This window comes from Natator depressus, chromosome 7, assembly GCF_965152275.1.
Source record: "Natator depressus isolate rNatDep1 chromosome 7, rNatDep2.hap1, whole genome shotgun sequence".
Classification (NCBI taxonomy): domain Eukaryota; kingdom Metazoa; phylum Chordata; order Testudines; family Cheloniidae; genus Natator; species Natator depressus.
In genome coordinates, this window is record NC_134240.1 from 122956140 (window position 1) to 122979936 (window position 23797).

Here is a 23797-nt window from a genome sequence, read left to right on the forward strand (position 1 = left end):
TTCTCGATGGCCGCGTAGTGTTGCTCCCGGGGTAGCAACTTCTTGCTCAGGTACACGATGGGGTGTCTCTCCCCCTTTTCATCCTCCTGCATTAACATCGCCCCCAGTCCCGTGTCGGAGGCGTCGGTGAACACCACAAAGGGCTTGTCAAAGTCTGGGTTTGCCAGAACTGGGCCACTGACCAGAGCCTCCTTCAGCGCCCGGAAAGCCTCCTGGCACTGCTCGGTCCAGACCACCTTGTCTGGCTTCCCCTTCTTGCATAGCTCAGTGATGGGGGTGGCGATGGCGCTAAAGCAGGGCACGAACCTTCCATCCCAATAAAGGCTTGGACCTGCTTTTTGGTGTGGGGAGCGGGCCAGTCTCTGATCACCTCCACCTTAGCTGGTTCCGGCTTTAGGCGGCCGCTCCCCACCCGATGGCCCAGGTGAGATACTTCAGCCATCCCCACCTTGCACTTCTCCGCTTTGACAGTCAGCCCAGCCCCCTGGAGTCGGTCCAGCACTTGTCTAACCTGGGACACATGGTCCTCCCAGGTCTGGCTAAAGACACAGATGTCATCAATATACGCCACGGCAAACTCTCCATCCCCCTCAGTAGCTGGTCCACTAGGCGCTGGAAGGTGGCCGGCGCTCCCTTGAGGCCGAAAGGCAGGGTCAGAAACTCATAGAGCCCCAGAGGGGTGATAAAGGCCGATTTCAGCCGGGCATCTGCATCCAGCGGCACTTGCCAGTAGCCCTTTGTAAGGTCCATGGTGGTAAGGTACCAAGCTCCTCCCAGCTTGTCTAGGAGCTCGTCCGGCCTGGGCATGGGGTAGGCATCCGATACAGTGATGGCATTGAGCTTCCGATCGTCCACACAGAACCGGACCGACCCGTCCTTTTTGGGGACCAGCACCACCGGCGAGGCCCAAGGGCTGGCCGATGGCTGGATCATCTCCAAAGCCAGCATGTCCCAGACCTCTCTTTCCAGATCCTGAGCAGTTTTCCTGTGACTCGGAAAGGGGGGCATCTTATCGGCGGGTGCGACCCTGTCTGCACCCGGTGGACAGTCAGATTAGTGCGTCCAGGCTGGTTGGAAAACAGCTGTCGGTACGGATGCAGCACCCCCCTGACCTCAGCTTGCTGGGTAGGGGTTAGCTGATCCGAGAGGGGAATTGTTTCCAGGGGGGAACCAGCTCTGGTCCCAGGGAATAGATCTACTAAAGGGTCATCTCCCTGCTCCTCCCACTGACCACACACAGCTAACACCACATTCCCCCTGGCATAATATGGCTTCATCATATTCACATGGTACACCCGGCGGTGGTGCGCCCAGTTCGACAGCTCCACCACATAGTTTATCTCATTGAGCTGCTTGACAACCTTGAAAGGGCCCTCCCAGGCGGCCTGTAGTTTGTTCTTTCTCACCGGGATGAGAACCATCACCTGATCCCCGGTGGTGTAGGCCCGGGCCCGCGCCGTGCGGTCATACCAGACCTTCTGCTTCCTCTGGGCTCTGGCCAGATTCTCCCTGGCCAGGCCCATGAGTTCAGCCAGTCTCTCTCGGAAGGTCAGGACATACTCCACCACTGACTCTCTATCGGGAGTGGCCTTCCCCTCCCACTCGTCTCTCATCAGGTCCAGGGGGCCCCTCACCCTCCTTCCATATAACAGTTCGAAAGGCGAAAATCCGGTAGACTCCTGGGGCACCTCCCTGTACGCAAACAGCAGGTGAGGTAAGTACTTGTCCCAATCCTGCGGGTGCTGGTTCATAAAGGTTTTCAGCATCATCTTTAGCATCCCATTGAACCTCTCCACCAGCCTGTTGGATTGGGGGTGATATGCTGAGGCCCAGTTGTGCTGGACCCCACATTTCTCCCACAAACTCCGGAGCGGGGCCGACATGAAGTTGGACCCTTGGTCTGTCAAGACTTCCTTGGGAAACCCCACTCGGCTGAAAATGGTCAGGAGCGCATCTGCCACGGTGTCTGCTTCAACGGAAGCTAAGGGCACTGCCTCGGGGTAGCGGGTGGCGAAATCTACCACCCCCAGAATGTATTTCTTCCCCGACCGGGTCGTCTTGCTGAGAGGCCCCACAATGTCCATGGCCACCTTCTGGAAAGGCTCCTCTATGGCAAAGGTTTCAAAGGTGCTTTCCCCTTGTCCCGGGACTTCCCCACCCTCTGACAGGGGTCACAGGATCTACTGCCGGACCGTGGTAAAGACCCCGGGCCAGTAAAAAAGTTCTGTAGCAACTTCTGCCGGGTGCGCCGGATTCCCTGGTGCCCTGCGAGGGGGATGTCATGGGCCAGGTAAAATAGCTTGCGGCGATACTTCTGGGGGACCCCCAGCTGCCTCCTGATCCCACAGGACTCCACTTCCCCAGGGGAGCCCATTCTTGGTACAGGAACCCCTTCTCCCACAGGAACCTCTCCTGGCAGCCTCTCCTCATGGTCCGTCCCACACTGAGGTCGGCCAGGTCCCTGAGCTTCTGCAAGGAGGGATCTTTCCTCAACTCGGCCTGGAACTCAGCGGCTGGGGAAGGGATGGGGCCCGGTTCCCCCTCAGTGGCCAGGTCTGAGGCCGCAGCCTCTCTGAGCCGTGCCCCTCGGCGCTCCCTCCCCACCCGAGTAGGGTCTCGCGCCTCCAGTGTGGTACCCTCCCCAGGGTCAGGTCGCAGTGCCCCTCGCCGGCTCTGGCTACGGGTCACAACCAGGGCGGTCTGGGGTTTGCTTGGCCAGTCCTCTAGGTCCCCCACCCCATCAAAACCTCGGTGGGCAAATGGTGGTGCACCCCCATATCCTTGGGGCCCTCCTTGGCCCCCCATTTCAGGTGTACCCTTGCCACGGGCACCTTGAATGGGGTCCCGCCCACCCCCGTCAGGGTCAGGTAGGTGTTGGGCACCACCCAATCTGGGGCCACCACCTCAGGCCGGGCCAGCGTCACCTTCGCACCCGTATCCCAGTATCCATTGACCTTCCTCCCATCCACCTCCAGGGGAACAAGGCATTCTCTCCGGAGGGACAGCCCCGCGCCCACCCTGTAAACCAAGAACCCTGAGTCCAGAGCCTCCAGCCCCTGGCGGAGCTGGCCGGGGGTACTCTTCCCTCCCAAGCAGGTGGTAAGCTGGCAGCCCCCCTTTCCTGGGCCGTCTGCCCCTCGTCCAGCTGAGTCCCTACCCAGTTAACCCTGGGTAGGTTGGGTCTGCTCAGTCTGTCCCTGAGCCCGGGGCACTGGGTCCGTACGTGGCCTCTCTGGCCACAGTGATAGCAGCTCAGGTCACGTTGGTCCCCTCGAGCGGGTCAGATGGTCCTGACGCCAGGCGTTCCCCTTTGGAGGGGGTTCTCCCTATTTCCCCGCTGGGAGGCCCCATGGTGACTCTCTCTGCATTGGGGGGGGGGCCTGTTCTTTTGGGACTCCTCCCGGCTACCCCCTGACCGACTGTTCACAAACTCGTCGGCCAGCTGCCCTGCATGCTGGGGGTTCTCGAGCTTTTTGTCCACCAGCCACAGCCTCAGGTCGGAAGGGCACCGTTCATACAGTTGCTCCAGTACGATTAGGTCCAGCAGGTCCTCTTTAGCTTGGGCCCCCGCTGTCCACTTGCGGGCATATCCCTGCATCCGGTTGACCAGTTGTAGGTAGGTGACCTCAGGCGTTTTACGCTGACTCAGGAACCTTCTCCGGTACATCTCGGGGGCCAGCCCAAACTCACGGAGCAGGGCCTGTTTGAACAGTTCATAGTCCCCTGCCTCCGCCCCGTCATTTGGCTGTGGGGGCTTTGGGGTCCAGTAAGGGGGTGAGAAACTGGAGCCTGTCTGCAGGGTCAACCCTGTGCATCTCACAGGCATTCTCAAAGGCCGTCAGGAAGCTATCTATGTCCTCCCCCTCCTTCCGCTGGGCCAGGAAGCACTTATCAAAGCTCCTTGCAGTCTTGGGTCCCCCCACATTCACCGCAGCCGGGGCCCCACTGCTCCTCAGCCTGGCCAGCCCCAGTTCATGCTGTCTCTGCTTCTCTTCATGCTGCCTCTGTTTCTCCTTCTCCTCCTGCTCATGCTAACGCTGCTTTTCATGATCCTCCAGCTCCCTCATTTTCATCTCCCTCTCCCATTCCAGCCGCCTCTGCTCCAGGGATGGGGAGCTCCGCCAGGAGGATCCCCTGCTGGCTGCCGGGGTTAGGGTGCCCTCGGTATTCACTGGGCTTCCCCCAACCCCTCCCCCAGGCCTAGGTAGGAAGGGTCTCGGGATGTCCTGGGCAGCAGTCTGACCCCTCCCAGCCCGGTCAGGCCCGAGGGCCCACGCTGCGTCCGCCGGGCGGCTTCCCTCAGGGACAGGGATCAGGTCATCCAAGCGATCCCTCTCCTCCAACTGGGCAATCAGCTGTTCCTTGGTGGACCTCCCGATGCGCAACCCCCTCTGCCTGCACAGCTCCACCAGGTCGCTCTTAAGGCGTTTAGCGTACATCTCCCTGCTGGCCACTTGCAGGCCGGGCAGCTTTCTACGGTTTCCAGAAAAAACCCCTCGGGTGCCAGGCCTTCTTGAGGTCGCCACTTCTTTGCCAGGGTCGAGCTGCAGACTCCTCTGCCCCTGGGACCGCTCGCTGCAATCCCCCGGGGGACCCTGTTACTGCAAAAGTCCTTCTCTCTGGTCACACACTCCCAGGGGTTAACCGCCCCCAGAAACCGTCTCTCTCTGAATCTTCAACATGTCTGGTCCCCGTCAATCCCCCTTCGTTTTACTGTTCCCCAGTCACTTACTGCAGGAAGCGCCGTCCACGCGGTGTAGTAGATCCCACCTCTGCCACCAGTTGTCACCGAGTGTGGGGGAGTCCAGGCCCTGCACCCCTCTTCCTGGGATTCATCGTGACTCTCAGCCAGGCAGTAAAGCGGAAGGTTTATTGGACAATAGGAACACAGTCTAAAACAGAGCTTGTGGGTACAACCAGGACCCCTCAGTCAAGTCCTTCTGGGGGGCAGGGAGCTTAGACCCCAGCCCTGGGGTTCCTTGTGTTCCACCACCCAGCCCTAAACTGAAACAAAAAACCCACCTAGCAGGCTCTCTCCTGCAGCCTTTGTCCAGATTCCGGGGCAGAGGTGTTACCTCCCCCTTTCCCTCCTGGCTCAGGTTACAGGCTCTCAGGTCTCCCATCCCCAGGGAAACCCCCCTGCCCCATTCCCAGGTCAACACTCCCCCCTCCCTGCTGCGTCACAGGGGGCAGTGACTGTGAGGGGGGGAGGGGAATGGGGGCCCCTCCCCGGGCCCCTCCCTGTGCTCAAACCTGGGAAGGGCTAGGGGGAAAACCCCTGGGGGGTCGCCTCCCCCAGCTGGGTGATGAAGGGAGGGATGGGCAGGCCTGGCCCCAGCACACCTCGCAGAACCACATACAGCAGGGCAGGTTTGGCAACGCGGTTTATTCGCCGAGGCCCCGCGGGGGCGGCTTGGTGCAGGACACAGCAAGGCACGAGGGCAGCAGCAGCATGGAGCGGGCAGTTCACATGCACCCCGCTCTGCGAGGAGACGGCTCTCAGCCGGGCCTGGCCCCGGGCTCCCTTCCTGCACCAGCATCATGAGTGACAGCTACTGCTCCCAGCAGAGAACCGACACTGGAGACAAGCAGGCCGCGTGGGGGGAGTCCCGTGTGCAGCTCTGCTGGTGCCCCCCATCCTGCTCGCTGCCCTGGCTCCCCCACCTCACACTGCTGGTGCCCCTCAGCCCCTGCTCTTCCTCGCCCCGCTGGGCTCCAGCACAGCTCTGCCTCTGCCCCTTGCCCTGACCTGCAGCCCCTCAGACACTGGCACAGACACGGTCCCATCACGGCAGGCCCCAGTGCTCACTAGGGCTGAATGGAGACTAAGTCCCCAGTCGGTTCAAGGGACAGCGGGAGCGCGAAAAGCTCACCCCAGGCAGTGCAGACCCACAGCGCCCGGTGCCTGCCGGAGCCCTTGGCACCAGCCCCACAGTGCGGCCTGTCAGCACAGCAATGAGGGAGGAGGCTGAGACGCTTGGAACCATGGGCATGGCTCAGGGCTGGGGCTACATAGTGCCCCCTGATCACAGCCCTGGCCCGAACCTGTGTCAAGGCACTGACAGGCAATAGTGACCAGACAGCCCCCGGGACACAGAGAGGCCAGCTGGGAGGAGACCTGGGCCTGCTCAGGCCATACGCCCTTGGGAGAGCTGAGGGGGAGGCACGGGCCATGGGGCCAGGATGCCCAGAGCAAGGGAAGGGGTGGGGGGGCTTGCCCTGCCCCCAGCATCAGGACAAAAAGGGGCAGGGAGATACCAGCTCCCTGCCACAGCCACCATACCCCACCAGTGAATTCAGGCCTGGGTCAGCAACCTGCTGGGGAGGGGCACTATTCCCGCTGAGCTTGGGGGGCACAGACTGGGCACTACCCCCAGCCCATCATGCCTGGCTTTGGGAAAGCAGGTGCAGCAGCTCCCAGCTACATCCCCTGCTAACCACAGGCACCACTGCCCTGGCAGATTGCCCCTCCACTGCCCCACACAGCCCAGCAGCAGGGGGCTGTGCCCAGGGGTCTGTATGGAGGGCCCTGCGGTACTGCTTGCCCCAAGGCAGTGAGCAAAGCCCCAGGGAGGGGGGTCTCCTGTCTCCCCCCAGTGGGGGGCAGCACTCAGAGCCCCCAGGATCCAGGAGGTGGGCACTCAGAGGAAGTTCTGTAGCCAGCAGTAGGGAGGTGGCCAGCTATGCTGGGGCCTGTGACGAGCTGTGCCAACGCCCCCCCCCCCCCGCCGGCTGGGCACCGCAGCTCCTGCCCCGCAGGCTCTTGGAAACCAGGCTGGCCAGCGGCAGGAGGGGCCGTGGGTGGGCGGCGGAGTCCCGTGGCACCACGGTCACGCCGGGAGGTTGTGTGCGGACTTGGAGGCACTTTGAGCTCTCTGGATCACGGCCGGGCACTTCTCCCGCCGCAGCAGCTTGTTGTTCTCAAAGAAGCCCTCGCTGCGGGGCACCCCATGGGAGCCGTCGGGGAAGGTCAGGAGCCCTGGGGGAGGGAAGAGCAGGGAGTCATGGGGAAGGGAGCTGCACACACCAGGGAGGGGCAGGGCGGTGGGAGAGCAGGGTCTAGGAGTGGGGCAGCAGGGAGCAATGGGGGCCATGCTGGAGAACAGGGCTGCCTGCCTGGCTCTGCCCAGACTGTTCGTCCCACTGCTCTTGCTGGCAGGGGCTGCGGCTGCTCACGGGGGCTGCCTGGACTCACCAAAGCCGTCCACACGCCCGCTCTTGAACTCGCCCTCGAAGGTCATCGAGTCGTAGCGCGTGAAAACTCCGACGCCATTGAACTTCCCCTGCACGAACTCCCCCTCGTACCTGCGCAGACAGACAGCCCCGCAGCGTCAGGCTCCCCTCCTGTGCCCCCGCAGCATCTGGCTCTCCGCCCGCCCCCCCTGCCCCGCAGCATAACAGTCCCCACCTACCCTGCAGTGCCAGACTCCCCACCTGCCTGCGCCCCGCCCCGCGAGGCTCCCCGCCTGCCCGCGCCCCGCCAGCCCACCCGCACCATAAGATTAAACTCGATAAGTTTATGGAGGAGATGGTATGATGGGAGAACATGATTTTGGCAATTAATTGATCTTTAAATATTCATGGTAAATAGGCCCAATGGCCTGTGATGGATGTTAGATGGCATGGGATCTGAGTTACTACAGAGAATTCTTTCCTGGATATCTGGCTGGTGAATCTAGCCCATGTGCTGAGGGTTCAGCTGATCGCCATATTTGGGCTCGGGAAGGAATTTTCCTCCAGGGCAGATTGGAAGAGGCCCTGGAGATTTTTTGCCTTCCTCTGTAGCATGGGGCATGGGTCACTTGCTGGAGGATTCTCTGCTCCTTGAAGTCTTTAAACCACGATTTGAGGACTTCAATAGCTCAGACATAGGTGAGAGGTTTATCGCAGGAGTGGGTGGGTGAGATTCTGTGGCCTGCGTCGTGCAGGAGGTCGGACTGGATGATCATAATGGTCCCTTCTGACTTTAGTATCTATGAATCTATGAATCAGACACCCCGGCCACACCCCGCCAGCCCCAGCCTCACAGCTGCTCAGGCATGGGACACTGGGGCGCTCTTACACCCGAGACCCGCAGGAGCTGGCAGCGCCAGTCCACAGCAGCCCTGCGGGCAGGGAGTGTGGCTGCGCCCCCAACAGGCTAATGGAGAAGGAGCACCCACAGGTTCCAGAGCTGAAGGGGGAGGGCGAGTAAGCAGGAGCAGAGAGGAGAGGGTCTCCGTGGGGTGAGAGGGTACAGACATGACTCAGCACCAGCACCCCTCAGCCATCCCCAGTCCCGACGGAAGAGAAAGGCCAGTTGCCCCAAGCTGCCCAGGCCGCTCAGGGCAGACCCAGCAAGGCGCTGTACCAACCTGGAGCCATCGGAGAAGGTGAGCACGCCGCAGCCATGGAAGAGCCCGTTCTCAAAGTGACCCAGGTAGGTGCTGCCATCCGCAAACGTTAGCTGGCCAACGCCGTGCCGGCGGCCTAGGCAACAAGAGCGGGCAGTGTCACCAGCGCCCGCAGCCCGGGGAAGGGGCCACAGGGCCCATCCCCCCAGAAGGGGACCAGAGGGACAGGTGCAGGGTTGGGCAGGGCACTGCTGGGATGTGGGCAGGGCAGGGCAGTGCTGGGGGTCGTAGAAGCCTCACTTGGGCTCCACAGGACCATACGGGAAAACCCAGGGCTAAGCTTGCTCCCAGAGCTGGCCCAGCTGGGGAGGTTTGGGTTGTTCCCAGCCAGGCTCAGCAGGGTCCATCTCTTCCTGGGGCCCATGCTCAGTATCTAACTATCGCCAGACAGAGCCAGGAACCCCAGCACTCACGGCTGCTCTGCCGGTGCCCAGGGGCAGGCAGGAGGGAGCCCGAGAGATTCAGGGGAAGGCAGCTTGTATTCACGGCTGGGCTCTACGCAATCAGCTCCCCAGGCCAGTGGGGCAGGAGGGTTTGGACTTTGTTACAGCAGCCTCTCCCGCCCTCCCTGCCTGCCCCCCCGGGGCCAATCCACGCATGGGGCAGGCATCTGCCATTCACCAGAACACACAGGAGGGTGAAGGGAGAGGAGGAGGAGGGGACCACAGGGGTGTCCTGACAGGGCACATTTATGGTCCACACTGGTAGGAAGCTGCCGGGTGCCAGGGCAGACATCCCCAAACACAAGCTGCTCCAGGGCTGCTGCCAGCTTTCCCGGTGCCATGGCAGGGCTGCCTGGGCAGGGCGCATGCAGCTCAGGAATCCCCAGGCCCGAGCCACTGGGGGGAGAGGTCACTCGGCCTGCTCTCATCCCTTAGAGGAATGGCAATTGCCAGAGGGGCTTGGACCCTGGGGGCAGTGTCTGGCAGTGCTGCTCAGCAGCCAGAAGTGACACATGCTGTATAGACAGACCCATCTCTCCCCACAGCACACCCGGCTCCCCAGACAGGGCAGCCCCAACACTGCCAGGCACAGGGCTCCTGGCAGCCAGTGGTCCCACAGGGACACAATGCTCTTCTCCAGTGACATGGGCTAAGGCCAAGGGGGGAGGCAGGAGATCAGGCTGCCCTGTCCCAGGAGTTGGGGAGCAGACAAGGGCCTGGGGAGGGCAGGGGCAGATGCTGTCTGGGGAGAACTTGGGTTACTGATTTTTAAGGGCCTGGCACCAGGAGCCTTGTCACGTAGGGAGGGGCAGGCTCCCCTCTCCCAGCAGCCCTGGGAAGGAGGGCACCATACAACCTGTGGGACCGACTGGAGCAGGTGCCTCTCCCAGCCCCGCCTGCAGGGGAAGCTGGCAGGCTGTGCTCAGCACAGATGGCAGGGGCTGTTTGCAGCCCATCTGGGTGGAGCCAGGGGAGGGTAATGGAACGGGCCAGCTGGGAGACACAGCCGGGCCATGGCACTGCACCCCTGCTCACCTTCCTTCCACTCCCCGCAGTACTCCTCCCCACTGGAGTAGGTGAAGGAGCCCTTGGTCAAGGTCATGCTGCCAGGTCCTGGAGGGTGAGATGACACCTGCAAGGAAGGGGCAGGTGAGAACACCCAGTAGGTGCTGGGGGGGAGACGCATGTTGCTGGCTGGCTGGGAGCCTGCTGGATGTGCAGGGCCCAGGTTATGTTGTTTGCCATTGTTCTGAGGCCTCACCCTGACCCTAGTGCCCTGCTCCAGGCCAGGCTGCATGAAGCTCTCCCTCTGCCCAAAGCATGTCCCATCCCCACAGCTCCCCGCGTTCCATGCCCAGTGCAAGCTCCTTGGCCTCTGCCTAGCACTGGCCGGCACTTCCCCATTCCCTTTGGATCTCTCGGATCTCCTCCCAACCCCAGTGCCTCTCTGAGGCTTATCAGTAGGACCCACCAGCTGGACTGACCTGCCAGGGGATGCCCTCTCTGCACACTGCTAGTCAGGAGATGACGGGGGCTGAGCCCCCTTGGGCCAGCGGCCCTTCCAGCTGACCTGACATTGCATCTTCCATCGCCACGCTGCAGCCCCCAGATGGGCTGGCAGTTGCCTAGACCGGGGGAGGAACGAGCCCTGTAATCGTACAGACCTCCATCCCCTGAGCAGATAAGATGCCTGCGTGGGCAGGAAGGCTAAGGAGCTCCCTGCAGGTAAAGATGGCACCTCTGGATTGGGAGCTGAGGAGGAACAGACTTCCTGCTCTGAGTTAGAGACTAAGCTCTCACTGGATTCCGCAGAGTGAACAACTCTGCTCCAAGCTGAGCACCAAGGGATGGGGGAAGGCATATGCCATGTCGCTCTCTGTGCACGGCTGAGCGAGCGTGGGAGCCGGGTCTGCCCAGCATTTCAGGGCCAGCTCACAGCCAGCTTTACAGTTTGAATGACTCTGGAGTCAACTGTCGTACGCCAGCTGAGATATGGCCAGTCGCCTGAGCCTCAAAATACCTGGGGACCTGCCGACTGCCTGGACAGACTCCTGGATTTGGGGCCTACAGTGTCTGCAGTGGGCAGGCTCTCATTTGCATAAGGGAGACCTAATCAAGCTCTTTTGGTGATCCTGTGATCTTGGGTGAGGAGGGCCCCATTCTGATTTGCTGAGGGGCTTCCAAAGGGGAGAAGGCAGCCAGGCCACCCTTTGGTTGCCTGTCCTGGCTGCTCCTGTCCAGGAGTCTCTGGCCACCTGATTCCACCATGCCTGCAGAGAGGCTTGTGCTTCCCCCACCCTCCCACCTGGCCAGGGAAGGGTAGGAGTCTTTGACACCTGCCAGCAAGTAATCTCTAGGAGCCAGCAAGAACTTCTGAATCAGTGATAAAAGCACTGGGTATTACTCCATCCCAGCTTCCAGTGGCTGAACCAACCGAGAGTCATGACAACCATCCTGCGCAAGAATCAACCTTTGGGGTTTGCTCTTCTCTTCCAACTTACCAGCAGAGGGTTGCCGCTACCCCCGCATTTGTGCACGTAGGGTTTAAGCTCCAGCACATGGCTGGTAGCAAGCACACAGGTGTGCAGTGGGGCTGGGCCCCAGACAAGTTAGAGGAGAGTGGCACCTGTTCAACAGCTCCTCAAACACCTGAGTGCCCTAGGGGAAACAACCTCCTTGCCTAGGAGATCACACGCATATCTCCTGGGTTAGGAGCTCTGTGTTTAATCCTGAGAACTCACCTGGTTTTCACCTACATTTGTCATTTGAATTGTAAATGAAATGTCCCAATAGAACACGGAACTGCCTGCGGATTTGGCTGGGGGGTGATTTTGGCCCTCCCTGAATCACTATTTGTCAGGAACAAAGCTATCAACTGGCATGGAGATTCATAATGCTGCTACCTTGGGGCTGACGGCTACGCAGGACGGCTGCCTTCCCACAGTATCACGCAGATCTCAGAGGGAACTGTTGGATTAAATAACCTGGATCGTTACTGTAATGAAGCGGGACTGTTCTTAATGGTTCCTCTGAATATTGTGGGGGTGCCTCAGTTTCCCCTAGGCAGTTCTTAAGTATCTAGGTGGTGGGATAAGGGTGTATGATCATTGCAGAGCCCTAGAGGGCAGGTGTGTGCAGGGGTCTGGACACAGAGAATGGCCGACACCCTGTTTCCTGGCCACTGATGGCCTGGCCCTTCCCCCCTGCAAGGTGAGAGCTAAAGGGTTGGAGAACAAAGGAATCAGGTGACCTCCTGGCCCCGGAAAGGGACAAAGCCCAGAGGAGGAGGGGCTGGAGGGAGTTTCAGTTTGGGGCTGGTTGGGACATGGAGTGAAGGGCAGACGTGGTTGTCTGGCTCACTGACCCCCAAAATGGACCCAGCTGAGGGGTCCTGTTCTCTGCACCTACAAGCTCTGTTTTAGACCACGTTCCTGTCGTCTAATAAACCTCTGATTTACCGGCTCGCTGAGAGTCACGTCTGACTGCGAAGTTGGGGTGCAGGACCCTCTGGCTTCCCCAGGAGCCCTGCCTGTGCGGAATCACTGTGGGAAGCGCACGGTGTGAGAAGGGGATGTTGAATGCTCCGAGGTCAGACCCAGGAAGGTGGAAGCTGTGTGAGCTGTTTGCCCTGGAGACAGTCTGCTCACAGGAAGGCGACTGCCCCAGAGTCCTGACTGGCTTCATGGGGAGCAGTTCCAGAGCATCGCCCAGGGATTCCGTGACAGTTACATTAATTTTCTTGCTACTAACCCACGTTCTCAATGTGACTTGTCCATGCTTTTTGCTGAATTTAGTAAATAAAATAGAATCATCAAATATCAGGGTTGGAAGGGACCCCAGGAGGTCACCTAGTCCAGCCCCCTGCTCAAAGCAGGACCAGTCCCCAATACATTAACTGGAGACCTGCCTGGTTTGGTTCTTTCTTCCCCAGATGTCAGGTTCCAGACCTGCAAAGTCCCGAGGTAAATAAGAGGAAACTGTGCCCCACGAGGTGCTGGTCCATAGAACGGCCCCATAACCCTCCCATAAATGGCAGGTGTACAGGGACACTGCTGGGTTTTGAAGGAAAAACTGACTTCTGTATTAACAGATCCTGTCAATAGCAATGTAGAACCAACCATTGGGGTCTGGGGGGGATTTCCATCCAGCCAAGCTACCAGCTGACCAGTTCTCCATAACAACTCTAGACTCTTCACGCCCCAATGGAGAGTCACAGCAAGCACAGAGGCAGGATGTACACCAAAGGCCAGGTGTATCAGGTGCTGAATATAAGCCTGGGGAGAGGAGAATAAACCAGCAGAGCCGGGCAAACGCCTTCTGTGAAAGGCTGGATTTGACTAGGAACTCCATGGCCACGGGGACATCAACCATCTCCTCAAGGCCTGGGATCATGCACTGGGAGACTGCAGGGAGAGGAGGGTTGGCGGGCCCTCTCAGTCCTTGCATTAGGGATTGCATTCACCAGTTCAACTCTGTGCTTCACATGGACACAGGGCTAACCCTGGCCAGATGGCCTGACATGTCCACACCAGGGGCTAAGTCACGTTAGTTAACCCTTTGTGGTTCCCCAGTGTAGACGTGGGTTGTGGGAGGCTGAGGGAGAGCACTCCCCTGTATTTGCTAGCTTTCCAGATGGCTCAGGGAGCAAGGCCCAGCCACCTCCTGGGTGTTACTGATCCTCTCTCAATAAGGTTGAGGCTGGGCCTCACTGAGGCTGTGTATCCTAGATTGCTGCTTGGAGAATCTTGCACAGACTGCCCTGGAAGAGGAGTCCGACATCTTGCCCAACCCAGGCCTTGGTCAGAAGGGCACAGACTATGGCTCCTGTCCCTGGAGGTGCCCTGTGCTGGGACCAGAGCGGACTCCAGGAAATGCCGAAGGCCCACGGAGGAGACGGGAGTCTGAGAGCTGGGCACCGGTGACCGCCTCAGGGCAGAAGATCCCTGCTCCTCAGCTGGCAGCGACCGGTTTGAGTGCTCAGTTCAGGTTGCTGTTGCCTGTGGCTTTTGTTTCATCAGCCTGGAGTCAAAGCCCAACAGGGTTGCACCTCCATGAACCAGGGGAGAGGCACTCACTCGAAGGGCAAGGATCCCTGCTCTGTCCTCCCAGACGGAGCTCCGGCTTCGGCTTGCTGCTCCCTCGAGGCACAGGGCTCCTGCTGAGTATCAAAGGCCACCTCCCGTCCCTATCTAATGAAGTGCTCCGATGCGGTGAAGGGCAGGCAGAGGACACTCTCTGGCCCTGGCAATGAAATCACGGCTGCTGATGTAGGATGTCCCACTGGCTCCCAGCACTGACACCTGCTGTGGCTCTGCCCCAGTAACTATCAAACCCCCTGCCAGGGCTGTGCCGGCAGCACTCCCGCTTCCCAGAGGAGGGAGGGAGAAATCTGGCAGCCACGGAGCTCAGGCTGCCAAGGGGAGCAGGGGGCGAGAGGTGCCAGGATAGTTCTGGAGGGTGCTGCATGAGCAGTAGTGGTGCCCCCGACTTCCCGGTGGGCCTCTGCTCTGCCCTACAGGACCCCAGTAGGGGTGAGAGGACAAGGGGGCTAATCAGTGACCCTTGTGGTCGTGAGTCTCCGATAACCCAACGATTCATTTCTCACAAGGGCCATTGGACTGAGAGCCCGGCGTGCCAAGCTCTGGAGCCCATTGCCAATGCAATCCCAGGGCTTCTCTACTCAGACTTCGACCAACCAGTAAGACTGAGAACCGGGCCTCCCAAGGCCTCAGTGCAGTACCAGGGAGGGGACGGGAGAGAGCTTCCAGCATCAGAGTCCCCTCTTCCTACCCCAGCTCCTCCTGGCAGCGCAATTAGAAATGCAGATTCAAAAGGAGCCAAGTGGAGAACCAGGTCCTCTTGGGGATTCTTTGGGTCAGGCCCTTGGACAGTAACCATGCCCACGTGGAGATCACTGAGAGAGGAGCAGAGATTTGCTGGGGTCATGCTGGACTCCAGCAAATGGAGAGAGGGTCGAACATGGCTTTTCCAGCTCAGAGGTCAGTGAGTCTGTAAGTCCCAGCTGCACTTTGCCCTGGAGAGAGATGACTTTACTCTGCTCATTTCAGTGAGGACAGGGAGTGGCGGGAAGAGGACTCTGCCAGGTTGTCACGGAGTCCCCGGGCAATGCTCTGAAACTGCTCCCTACGAAGCCAGTCAGGACTCTGGGGAAGTCTGATTTCTGTGAGCAGCCTGTCTGCAGGACACACAGCTCACCCAGCTTCCACCTTCCTGGGTCTGACCCCGGAGCATTCAGCATCCTCTGCCCCTCCGTGCGCTTCCCGCAGTGAGTCCGCCCAGGCGGGGTCCTGGGGAAGCCAGAGGGTCCTGCCCCCCAACTCCGCAGTCAGACGTGACTCTCAGCCAGCCAGTAAAACAGAGGTTTATTAGATGACAGGAACATGGTCTAACACAGAGCTTGTAGGTGCAGAGAACAGGACCCGTCAGCTAGGTCCATTTTGGGGGGCAGTGAGCCAGACAACCACGTCTGCCCTTCACTCCATGTCCCAGCCAGCCCGAAACTGAAACTCCCTCCAGCCCCTCCTCCTCTGGGCTTTGTCCCTTTCCCGGGCCAGGAGGTCACCTGATTCCTTTGTTCTCCAAAAAGAAAAGGAGGACTTGTGGCACCTTAGAGACTAACCAATTTATCTGAGCATAAGCTTTCGTGAGCTACAGCTCACTTAATCGGATGCATACTGTCTGTATTCGATGAAGTGAGCTGTAGCTCACGAAAGCTTATGCTCAGATAAATTGGTTAGTCTCTAAGGTGCCACAAGTCCTCCTTTTCTTTTTGCGAATACAGACTAACACGACTGTTACTCTGAAACCTTTGTTCTCCAGCCCTTCAGCTCTCACCTTGCAGGGGGGAAGGGCCCAGGCCATCAGTTGCCAGGAGACAGGGTGTCGGCCATTCTCTGTGTCCAGACCCCTGCACATACCTGCCCTCTAGGGCTCTGCAATGATCATACACCCTTACCCCACCACCTAGATACTTAAGAACTGCCTAGGGGAAACTGAGGCACCCCCGCAATATTCAGAGGATACATTAAGAACAGTCCCACTTCGTCACATCTCTCCCCCCTCCGAGATCGAATTGAGCGGGGTCACTTTAGCCGGTGACCTGGGGAAGTTCGAAGCCACCAACGTTCCCATGGATGCCCCAGCATCTCTCCCATTCCTTGGTAGGAGTTACACCAGGCCCTTCCAGTTTCACGCCCTCCCTTAGGTCGGGGGTGGTCGATAGCACTCGCAGGCCGCATGTGGGAAGGCTTATGCGGCCCGAGCCCTTTGGCCACACCCAAAACCCCAGGGGGTCAAACTGGGATTGGGTCTTCTCCCCAAGAAGCTGGCCAAACACAGCCACTTGGTTATAGGACGGTTTAACTTTCTTAACAGCTTTCACTTCATCTGAGACCTTCTCAAAGCTATCCATGCTGGATCTTTCAACAGGAAAGAAAGTGGATCCATTCACAGCAGAAAATTTCTGGCTGTTAGGAACTGAAACTTTCTTGATTAAATTACTTTCACACCCTTCAGTGGCAGTAAACTGCTTGCAAAGACTCCATGAGGATTCCTTTCCCTAGGGCTTTTCTATGCAACAATTCACCCCTCACAGAAATTCTGCTCTTACCCTCTTCACCTAGGGCTTGCTCTAGAGAAACACTTTCCTGAGCAACAACAGACTCTTTCTGGGTCTCCCTTACATCAGAATTACCTCTGGCCCATCCGGCGGATTCCTACACAACCCCCTTTCAGGCAAACTTGCAGGCTTCCGAGATAAAAGGTCAGAAGCTTTCTCCTTCCCTTTGCCACACACAAGTTCAGGAATCTTTTCCTTCTTCCTACAGGTTTCCACACCCTCAGTAGGTAACACAATCACATCACCATCATGCTCTCCTTGTGCCCTGGCTAGGATCTCACCCTGATTAGACAGAGTTGCGACACCCTTTCCAACAACACACTAGCAACAGGCAAAATACAAGCACCAGAATTGTCTGGTCTCTGGGATTTTACATAGACATTAACTGGATGCAACCTAGTTACAGGGCCATTCTCCCGAGCAGACACAAACTTAGGACCATTCCCTTCCTGGGCTTTAGCTGAATCCACAACCAGCTCTGAGACAACTGCACTACCCTCAACCATCACAGGCTGAAAGACCCTTTCTGTCTGCTCCACAGACAAAGAAGAGCCGGACACACTTTCTCCTTTCCCAGACACACAGCTTGGGATCTCATTCCCCTGGTCCCAGCACACAAGGCTGGTCACAGACAACTGCTTGGAGACCAGGGTAGCTCCCTCCATAGGCAAGTCAATACCCCTGACAGACACAGGCACGTTTCCTTCACTGTCACAATTCTCCACCCAGGTAATAGGTAAGGTCCAGGGACACTCGTCTTCCACTCTCCTCGCCTTCCCACCCTCCTGACTAGACAAAGCCATCAGATCACAAGGCTGCCTAGGCTCATCCAAACTTTCCTTACCAAGCACCTTGCCACTCCCAACAGATACGCTACCCTGCCTGTGTCTCCCCCCACTCAGCTGGGGTCTCAGCTCCCCCTGTGGTCAGCGCTGCCCTTGCTGTCCCAGTGGGGGTAGACAGTGAGCTTGCTGCTTTCCTCACTGCATCAGAGCCAGCCTGAGCCCCCTCTCTGGTGTGCAAGGGGGGCAGGGAGCCCCAGGGGTCTGGTCACAGGCAGGCAGGTAGCCTGAGCCTTGCGGCTCCTCCCTGCTGCCAGCCAGTTCATCTGCATTTTCACTGACCATTTCCCTCTCCACCGATTGGTTCCCTGGATTCAAATTGAAACCCTTGGCGGTTACAGGAGCAAGGCCTGGATCCTGTCCCAAAGAGACAGTCACTCCCCAACAGGGTCTCGCAGCTGGTATTCTGGAGAACCCCAACGACCAGCCAGCCCCAACCCTCCTGGGTCTGCACAGGGATCTGGGCCATAGGCAGGGCGAGGGGCTTCGTCCCTGGGACCCTCACCCAGCTCACACAGCTCCTCAGCATCTGAGGCTCCACCACCCAGGGCCTGACAACAGTTCTCTCTGTCCCAGGGTCTCACCACCCCAGGAATGTCTCCCCATTGACCATCACCTTCCGCTCCTACTGGAGGTCCGAGGGGCCTGGCCCCAGGAAACTCCACACAGACAGATAGGTTGAGGTCAGGAGTGGGAGCCTGTCCACCTCCCCAGCCATCTGGCTGACGGAGTCTATGGCCTTGGGACCCAGCAAGGGAGCTAGACACCGGAGCTTTTCCGCAGGGTCCCCCTAGTTCAAATCTCCAGCCTGCTCAAAGGCAGTGAGATGGGCATCCACATCCCCCCCCCTCCTTAACCAGGGGCAGCAATTTAGTCTCGAGGTTCCCTGCGGAACTGGCCCCCCGGGGTCTATCCCCACTCACCCCTGGGAAGTCCCCTAGGCCTCTCCGCTCCACCACCGTCAGTTCATGCTGCTGCTGCAGCTCTTTCTCAGGCTCTCGCTGTCTCTCACAGTCCTCTTGCTCTCTCAGACTCAGCTCCAATCCCATCCATCTCCGATCCCCGGATGGGGAACCCAATCATGAAGACCCTCGTCTGGTCGGGGACATGAGTCTTGGGGATGCCTGGCTATCACTCCAGCTGCTCCCAGATCCTGCTATAGCCCCATTTGGGGTCAGGAATCTGTTCCTTAGAGCAGTCATCCTCCTCCAGCTGCACGATTAACTGTGCTTTGGTGACCTTTCCAATGCTCAACCCTCTCTTTCTGCACAGGATTACAAAATCCTTCTTAAGGAGATGGTGACAGGCCATCTCTCTGCTCTTCCCAAGTTGTTGTGGACTCACAGGCCTGCGTGCTCTCAGCTCCCCACAGTTTCCAGGGAGAACCCCTAGTGTGCCAGCCCTTCTCGAGGTCACCACTTCTTTGCCAGGGTCGAGCAGCAGACTCCTCCGCCCCTTGGACTGCTCGCTGCAATCCCCAGGGGAACCCTGTTACTGCACAGTCCTTCTCGCTGGTCACACACTCCCAGGGGTTAACCGCCCCCCGAAACCGCTCCTCTCTGAGCCTTCAGCACATCTGGTCCTCGTCAATCCCCCTTCGTTTTACTGCTCCCCAGTCACTTACTGCAGGAAGCGCCGTCCACGGGGTGCAGTACATCCCACCTCTGCCACCAGTTGTCATGGAGTCCCCGGGGGATGCTCTGGAACTGCTCCCCATGAAGCCAGTCAGGATTCTGGGGAAGTCTCCTTTCTGCGAGCAGCCTGTCTTCAGAACACACAGCTTCCACCTTCCTGGGTCTGACCTCGGAGCATTCAGCATCCTCTGCCCCTCCGTGCGCTTCCCGCAGTGAGTCCGCCCAGGCGGGGCTCCTGGGGAAGCCAGAGGGTCCTGCCCCCCAACTCCGCAGTCAGACGGGACTCTCAGCCAGCCAGTAAAACAGAGGTTTATTAGACGAAGGAACACGGTCTAACACAGAGCTTGTAGGTGCAGAGAACCGGACCCCTCAGCTGGGTCCATTTTGGGGGGGCAGTGAGCCAGACAACCACGTCTGCCCTTCACTCCATGTCCCAGCCAGCCCCAAACTGAAACTCTCTCCAGCCCCTCCTCCTCTGGGCTTTGCCCCTTTCCCAGGCCAGGAGGTCACTGGATTCCTTTGTTCTCCAACCCTTTAGCTCTCACCTTGCAGGGGGGAAGGGCCCAGGCCATCAGTTGCCAGGAAACAGGGTGTCAGCCATTCTTTGTGTCCAGACTCCTGCACACACCTGCCCTCTAGGGCTCTGCAGTGATCATACACCCTTACCCCACTACCTAGATACTTAAGAACTGCCTAGGGGAAACTGAGGCACCCCCACAATATTCAGAGGAAACATTAAGAACAGTCCCACTTCGTCACACAGGTAGCCAGGAGAGGTGTCACAAATCCATATTCAGCCCAAGCAGCATGCTGCTACCGTGAGAACCACTTAGAAGGCTTTAGCCCTCCCCCCGGTTTCTCTGTTCCCCAGACGTTGTTGTAGTGTCCAAACCTAGGAAGGGAAACTGACGGCTCTCTTCAGAGGGCAGCATCAGTGGTGAAAAATCAGAACCCGTTTCCCCTGGTTCCCTCAGCTTGGGCAGGCGCCGCAGTTTGACTCACAGGCACATTGGGATTTGAATGTCTTACCCCCACTTTAGTCTCTACTCCATCTCATTTTCCCCTTTACTTACTCACCAAACCACAATTCCAATCACCATGATACCATACATGCTGCTAGCCTTCTAGTTCAATTTGCAAAACCAAAAGCCAACACCCAAACAGGCTGTGAGTTTAATCAGTATTTCCATTCAAATCGAGGCTCAGCCACTCATTTGGAAAAAGCTGTTCCTGAGAGAACCATGATTAGCTTGTAATGGCACCAAGAGAAGCCAGAGATGCACCTGCAGCACAGCGCTAGCCTGGTGTGCAGCTCCCATGAGCCATGCTTCCCCGCACACATGCTGCCCCTCTTAGGGACCAGCTTGACAGTTCAAGCTGCAGGCCTTACAATGCAAGTTAAGAGAAAGGGCTTTTTAAAGGGGGAATGTACCAGCATCATGCTCTGGGGGTGGGCTGCTCCCTCCGAGAGAGAGGATGCTCACTCGCTTACCTCCATGGAAGCTGAGAGCCAGAGAGCTCCCCAGCCAGCAGGATGTATTGTTGGGAAGGATCAAAGCTAGACTGCAGGGGCTTCTTGTCTAGAAGATAGATGGTCCTTAGTCAGTGCCAAGCTGGTAATTGGACTGAGTGCTCTCTGCTGAGGTCATTAACAGCCAGTGCTCTTCTCAGGCTCACAGGCCACCCATCAGCCTGGAGGAGAGGCCTGGGAGGGGTTGGGATGGGACACAGAGAAGCACTAGTTTGGATGGCTTCATGGGGAGATACACAGAATCCAGACACCACACTGGAATTCATGATCCAAAGCTGGGAGAGAGAAATGGAGGTGCCTGGGGACCATGGATTGTCCTGCCTCCTACAGAAAGAGGTGTGCACCTCTAGTAACAATTCCACCAAGCTGTGAGTGCATCTGGCACGTAATCTACACTGTGTGTGCATGCTAGTCATTGTCTAATGCAATGGTTCTCAACCAGGAGTCCAGGGCCCACCGCGGGGCCACGAGCAGGTTTCAGGTGGTCCACCAAGCAGGGCTGGCATTAGACTTGCTGGGACTCAGAGCAGAAAGCCAAAGCCCCACCGCCTAGGGCTCAAGCCAAAGCCTGAGCAACTTAGCTTCACAGGTTTGTGGTGGGGCCCCGGACAACTGCCTGGTTTGCTGCCCCCTGACGCTGACCCTGGCTTGTATATGCAGAAACCCAGTCATGGCATGGATGGGCCGTGGGATTCTTATTGCCGTTGGGGGGGCCTTGGAAAGAAAAAGCTTGAGAGCCCCGGCCTAATGGGTGCAACAGCCCTTCTAGCAGCAATCTGCCCCCTCCCCACTACAACCGGCCTCAGAGACACTCCAAGCTCCGCCCCCACCCCAGCCGGGCAGCAGTAGATATCCCTGTGAACTGACCCAGAGGTGCCCCTTGCTAGGACAGCCCGGGGCGGAATGACCTCATCTGCCATCCAAGGAGGCTGAATTCATGCACCCCCCTGAGCTTCCGGAAAAGTGTCACTCAGGTGACCCCACACAAATGACCCCCTGCACCCCAACCCCTCCCCCACCTGCACCCTTCTTCCCCACCCCACCCCCTGCACCTCATCACACCACACTCCTGTACCCCACTCCCCCTACTCCGCCTCCACCCCACCCCCTGCACCCCCCACTCCTGTACTCCACTCCCTGCACCCCCCACTCCTGTACTCCACTCCCTGCACCCCCACTCCCGCTACTCCGCCTCCACCCCACTCCCTGCACCCCCCACTCCTGTACCCCCACGTCACACTCCTGTACCCCACTCCCCCCACCTCCACCTCCACCTCCACCCCGGCCCGGCGGCACAGGGGGGGCCCCTCACCTGGACTCCGCGTTTCACCACCGGCGGCGCCGCTCCCCACTGGGGGCCCCGGTCCCCATCGACGGCCGTCAGCGCCGCTGGCAGCCCGGCTTCCCGCCCACCCGGCCCCCCAGCCTCTTGGGCAGCAACACTAGATTCCATCTCCACGTGTCATTGGCTGTTACCATGACAACCAGTAGCAACACGGCTTCTCATTGGCCAGAAGCGCCGGCCCTGTCACCAGTCGCCATCTTTATGAGGGGCAAAGATTCTACCCGAGAATCGTCATCGCTGTGAGCGGCAGAGACTCCCCCGCCCCGATCTCGCCATGTTTGTGCGGGGCGCGCCGCAGAACGCCTAGGGCGGCCATGTTTGTGCGGGGCGAGGGAATCTCTGCCTTGGCAAACTGCCTTGCGTGCCCCGGGCACGCGAGCGGCCCCGGCCTCCGCTGGCTCCGCGCTCCCCAGCCACCGCCCCTGTAGGGCTGCCAACTTTCTCATTGCACAAAACCAGCATCCCTTCCCTGGGGCCCCGCCCCGTCCCTTCCCTGCTCTCACCCCCTTTCACTGGGCTGGGGCAGGGGGTGGGGTGCAGGGTGGGGCTCAGGGCTGGGGCAAGGGTTTGGGGTGCAGGGCGCAGGCTCTGGGAGGGAGTTTGGATATGGGCTCAGGGCTGGGGCAGGGGTTTGGGGTGCAGGGCGCAGGCTCTGGGAGGGAGTTTGGATATGGGCTCAGGGCTGGGGCGGGGCATTGGGGTATGGGAGGGTTTCAGGATACAGGGTCCTGGGGGCGCGTACTGCGGCTCCCAGAAAGCGGCCATCAGGTCCCTTCAGCCCTAGGCACATGGGTGGCCAGGGAGCCTCCACGTGCTGTCCTTGCACCCACAGGTGCCACCCCCACAGGGCTGACTGGAGCTGCCAGGGTCCCTTTTCGACTGAGCATTCCAGTGGAAAACCGGATGCTTGGCAACCCTAGCCCTGTTCCCCCGGCCCAGCCTTCTGCCCGGTCCCCAGTCATGGCCCTGTCCCTCCAGAGCCTGGTCCCCAGCCATGGCCCCGTCCCCTTGGTCCAGCTTCCTGCTGGTCCCCAGCCACAGCCCCATCACCCCAGAGTGCCAGGCCCCACATAGCTTTTCAGGCCAGATGCACAGGTTAGCATCTTTGGAAGGGCGGCTGCCTTTGAGCCCAGAGAGACACTGGGGCATCGTATGATCGGTCAGTGCGGTTCCCTCTGGGCAGCTGCCCATGGCCATTTCCAAAATGCCTTCCTGCTTGTGTCTGGACGAGCAGTTGTGGCTAAGGCAGCAGTGGCATTAGGCACCCTCTGGGAACACTGGCATGAATTGGCACAGCTACACATACTGGCCAGCTGTTTATGCGCGGGCACTGCTCCCATTAGCCATGTCACCCACTCCAAAACCATCAGCCAGACTTCCTGGGCTGAAAATCCCATGGCATGCACAAGTGCCTGGGTTTCCTTGTATGGGGGCGGAAGGGCGGGAAAGGCTAAGGCCTGCACTCATGTGACCATGGTAAAGAATCTCAGAAAGAGTCACTTTCTTCTAACACTGAACAAGGAACTTTATTAGAATGAGGGAAACAGTACTAGCCCTAAAGCCACTCTGTCACTCCCACAGAGCTTCCGTCCAGAACCTTCCCCAGCCTCCTCCTGGCCTGCCTCCCTGCTACAAAGTTAAAGAACCAGCATGCAGAGCCTCACAGGACTGCACATTCTTTAGGCTGGTAGCAGCCTTTCCCCCAGAGAGACCAGGGGGTGGGGGTTGTGGGATTCAGTGTGATTAGAGCCTGCAGTCTGTGGTGCAGAAGAGGTCACAAGTGGGGAGCATCTGCATGAGGGAGGCCTGGTGCTTCCTGTTTGAAAACACCTTTACAGGTGCAGTAGGACAGAAGGAGAAGTCCCAGGAGTGGAGGGAGGCAGTGACATTGACTCAGGGGAACCAGAGTCCCTGCCCATGGATAGATAGTCCTTGCCTCTCTCCAGCTATTCAACCCGCCCGCAGGATGC

At 59.0% G+C, this 23797-nt stretch overlaps 1 protein-coding gene across 5 annotated transcripts; it reads right to left on the minus strand.

The window, feature by feature from the left end:
• Positions 1-6740: 6740 nt before the first annotated feature.
• MORN4 (MORN repeat containing 4) lies at positions 6741-21891 on the minus strand. Of its 5 annotated transcripts, none has more exons than XM_074959531.1 (6): positions 21795-21891; positions 20444-20656; positions 9872-9968; positions 8355-8469; positions 7196-7305; positions 6741-6979 (listed from the first exon to the last, which is right to left on the minus strand). In XM_074959531.1, exons 2-6 carry the CDS (start codon positions 20447-20449, stop codon positions 6831-6833), a joined length of 477 nt encoding a protein of 158 aa, XP_074815632.1. In that variant the 5' UTR covers positions 20450-20656; positions 21795-21891; the 3' UTR covers positions 6741-6830. The 5 variants fall into 5 exon arrangements, with proteins under 5 accessions (XP_074815632.1, XP_074815634.1, XP_074815629.1 ...); XM_074959533.1 differs by lacking the exon at positions 20444-20656 and adding an exon at positions 10321-10461 and having other exon boundaries at positions 21795-21864; XM_074959528.1 differs by lacking the exons at positions 20444-20656; positions 21795-21891 and adding an exon at positions 18942-19389.
• Positions 21892-23797: the final 1906 nt, after the last annotated feature.

Bases quoted from the DNA above. Each gene is read 5' to 3' on its own strand.
- MORN4 (XM_074959528.1), bottom strand. From the start codon at position 19,136: ATGCTGAATGCTCCGAGGTCAGACCCAGGAAGGTGGAAGCTGTGTGTT. The intron at 8,470-9,871 runs GTGAGCAGGGGT...CTTGTTGCCTAG, and splicing joins CTGCGGGGAGTGGAAGGAAG to GCCGCCGGCACGGCGTTGGC. The intron at 7,306-8,354 runs GTTGGTACAGCG...CTGTCTGCGCAG, and splicing joins ACCTTCTCCGATGGCTCCAG to GTACGAGGGGGAGTTCGTGC.